General features: G+C 35.7%; 1 protein-coding gene across 1 annotated transcript; it reads right to left on the reverse strand.

Moving 5' to 3' along the window:
• Positions 1 to 357: 357 nt before the first annotated feature.
• Positions 358 to 1,567, reverse strand: LOC149012606 (putative glutathione S-transferase). The gene is made up of 2 exons (XM_089158437.1): positions 999 to 1,567; positions 358 to 897 (listed from the first exon to the last, which is right to left on the reverse strand). Exons 1-2 carry the CDS (start codon positions 1,311 to 1,313, stop codon positions 550 to 552), a joined length of 663 nt encoding a protein of 220 aa, XP_089014563.1. The 5' UTR covers positions 1,314 to 1,567; the 3' UTR covers positions 358 to 549.
• Between the last annotated feature and the right edge of the window lie 1,165 nt (positions 1,568 to 2,732).

Genomic DNA, 2,732 nt, shown 5'->3' on the forward strand with positions numbered 1-2,732 from the left:
ATTTTTTAATGGGTCCATCTATATGTTACCCGTTCCTTTGTGGTGTGACCTTACCTGAAATATCCTTCTTTACTCATACCCTTTTTTTCTTTTGGTCATTTTGTGGCTGCTTTTGCGGTGTAAAGCATCAATAACTTCTCATGTTATACTAATCTAGACTGGTGGATAGGGGATACACTTGTAAGGTAATATACACTTTTTTTTTTTAATTTATTTTTAAAAATATGAGTTCTTTTTCACTGCACAACTCTTATGTTGCAACAAGGGACGTTTTAGAAATTCAGCTATTATATTCTCCAGCATTTGTCCTTATAATCACAATGTATATATAGTTCAACTGATATTAAAACAAATAAATATCATTATAAACCATTCAAATATAATTGAAGTACAAAAAATAGAATTGGAATAAAGATCATAAACTCTCTCCTATATTCTAGTAAAACAAAATCAAAGGGAAACACCCTTCATACATAGTTCCTGCTCCAAGTGGTAGCAGATTTTATTTACTAGTTTTTATTCTCCCATTCTCCTATTCTTCCCCCCAATCTACTGATCAATTCCATACATCTTCCTCATCTGCCCAAAGAAGTGGAAGACCTTGTGTTGGTCAGCTAGGGAGTTGGATACGCTCTCCTTCTCCAGACACCTCTCAGCCCAAGCAATAACCTTTGGACTCTCAGCTTCCATGCTCAAGTCCCCAAATTTTTCATAAGCGTAAAACCAAGTGTAGAAAGGAATCAGACACAAATCCACAAAACCAAACTTGTCTCCTCCAAAATAAGGCTTCTCTCCAAGCTCTCCTTCCAACACTTTCAAAGACTCAATCAGTTCCTTCTTTGCTGCTTCATTGTCTTCTCCTTTTGACATGCATGTCTTCCTTCCAGACTCAAATATCTGCAAGACCAATCATCTCAATCAAAAAGATAACATGGGTGGTGTATACAGACATGAAGACCTCTTAAATATCAAGTGGTAATCAGAGATATATATCTTACCTTCTTGTCGATGAAATCAGCCCAAAACTTGGCCTGAGATCGGAGATAAGGATCAGAGGGCAGCAATGGACATGTTTCCTTCCAAACCTCATCAATATATTGAACAATGACCAAGGATTCACAGATGGGTTTGTCGTTATGAATCAAAACAGGAATCTTCTTGTGAATTGGGTTCATCTTCAGAAGCAGAGGAGACTTGTCTTGCAGGTTCTCTTCCTTGTACTCATACTTGATTGCTTTCTCGGCCAAGGCGATTTTGATCCTCATCCCAAAAGGGCTGAGCCAGAAACTCAGGAGAATAACCTCATCCGCCATTGTTATGATCTCTAGTACTTAGCTTCTTCTAGCAGGTATCAATTCAGTGAAAGCACTTGATGCTTTAGATAGGTTATGCGATTTGATCTGATGAGAGATTACAAGTATTTATAGGCTAGCTGTTCTTCTGAAGTTTCAATTTCAGACGTGGGTGTGGTGGATCATTCTTGGTCCATTGTGGGCTGCTACCTTTGAATCGATCCGAAGGAGACTGGAGGGATTGGGTCAAGCAATTTGTCAATTGCTGTAAAAATTGGAAAATGAAATGTTGGGTCATTTTGGTGTGAATGAATGAAGTCTTTGTATCCATGGAATGTGGTGACAGTTGAAATTGTCTCTGATGATTCTGATCTTCGAAGTCATTTTTTCCCCTATAATGACATATTTTGGGTTAATTACTACTGCCCCCTTGGCAAAGCTCAGTTGTTCTTTGCATTTGTTGAAATTACTTAATGACCCTATACTTTATGTGTTTTTAATATTGTCCCTTAGTTGTTTATTTATTATTCCATTTCTAAAACCCCCCAAAATAACCCTGAGTGGTGGTTACTATTGACTTAGCTTTAGTCAATTTACTTTTTCTATATCTATACTTGGTATATAGGCAAAAAAATTAGCTCTTGTGATTCTCACCTAAATTAAACTCGACACCAAAGTTCTTCGACCATGATTGAGCAATGAAGGAAAAGTGATAAGGGTGTAAAATGGTATAATATTGATAATTTGGTTATAGTATTGGTACAGTATAGAAACTTGGCACCTAAATTTGAAATCGTATCGCATTGTTTTTGAATGGCACCGGCATGGAACAATTTCAATATGTAAATAGCATGAAAATGATATAAAAAAGAAAAGAAATACTGCATGGTATATACATTCATTATAGCACTGGAAACCAGTATAGTGACTTACTGAATTATAAATTATTTTTTAAAACTGAATTATTTACCCTTCATTTTATTTTCTTAAATGGTTAGGTACAGAACAGTTTCATACATTCGGTTTTGGTATACGGTTTGATATACGATTGACACCCTTAAAAAATGGTAGTTTTACATATCCCATTTTAATGAAGGGTAAAATGAAATTTAGAGAAATATAAAATGGTCCTTATACATTAAACACCTAACACCCAGTAAGGAGGCCAACGTGACTATGATTAAACACAGGACTGAACATACAATTCTATTATGAAACAAGGAGGCATCAATAGTTAACCCATATATTTATTTATTTTTCTCCCCCGTCCTCCCACTTTAACATTTAAAATAAAAACAAAGATAGGAAACTTTCTCTATTGACACAAGACCAAAATACCAAGACGTCCGATCTGGTGCCGAGTTTGAAAAGCTTGCAAATGGTCCAATTTCAAAAGGCCAAAACTAGATTGTCTTTGTCCAACATTGACCCATTCATACA

This window comes from Hakea prostrata, chromosome 6, assembly GCF_041222555.1.
Source record: "Hakea prostrata isolate BN-2017 chromosome 6, UWA_Hpros_2, whole genome shotgun sequence".
NCBI classification, from domain to species: Eukaryota; Viridiplantae; Streptophyta; class Magnoliopsida; order Proteales; family Proteaceae; genus Hakea; species Hakea prostrata.

Coding starts and splice junctions, on each gene's coding strand:
- LOC149012606 (XM_089158437.1), bottom strand. CDS start 1,313: ATGGCGGATGAGGTTATTCTCCTGAGTTTCTGGCTCAGCCCTTTTGGG. Junction 898..998: donor CTGATTTCATCGACAAGAAG/GTAAGATATATA, acceptor TTGGTCTTGCAG/ATATTTGAGTCTGGAAGGAA.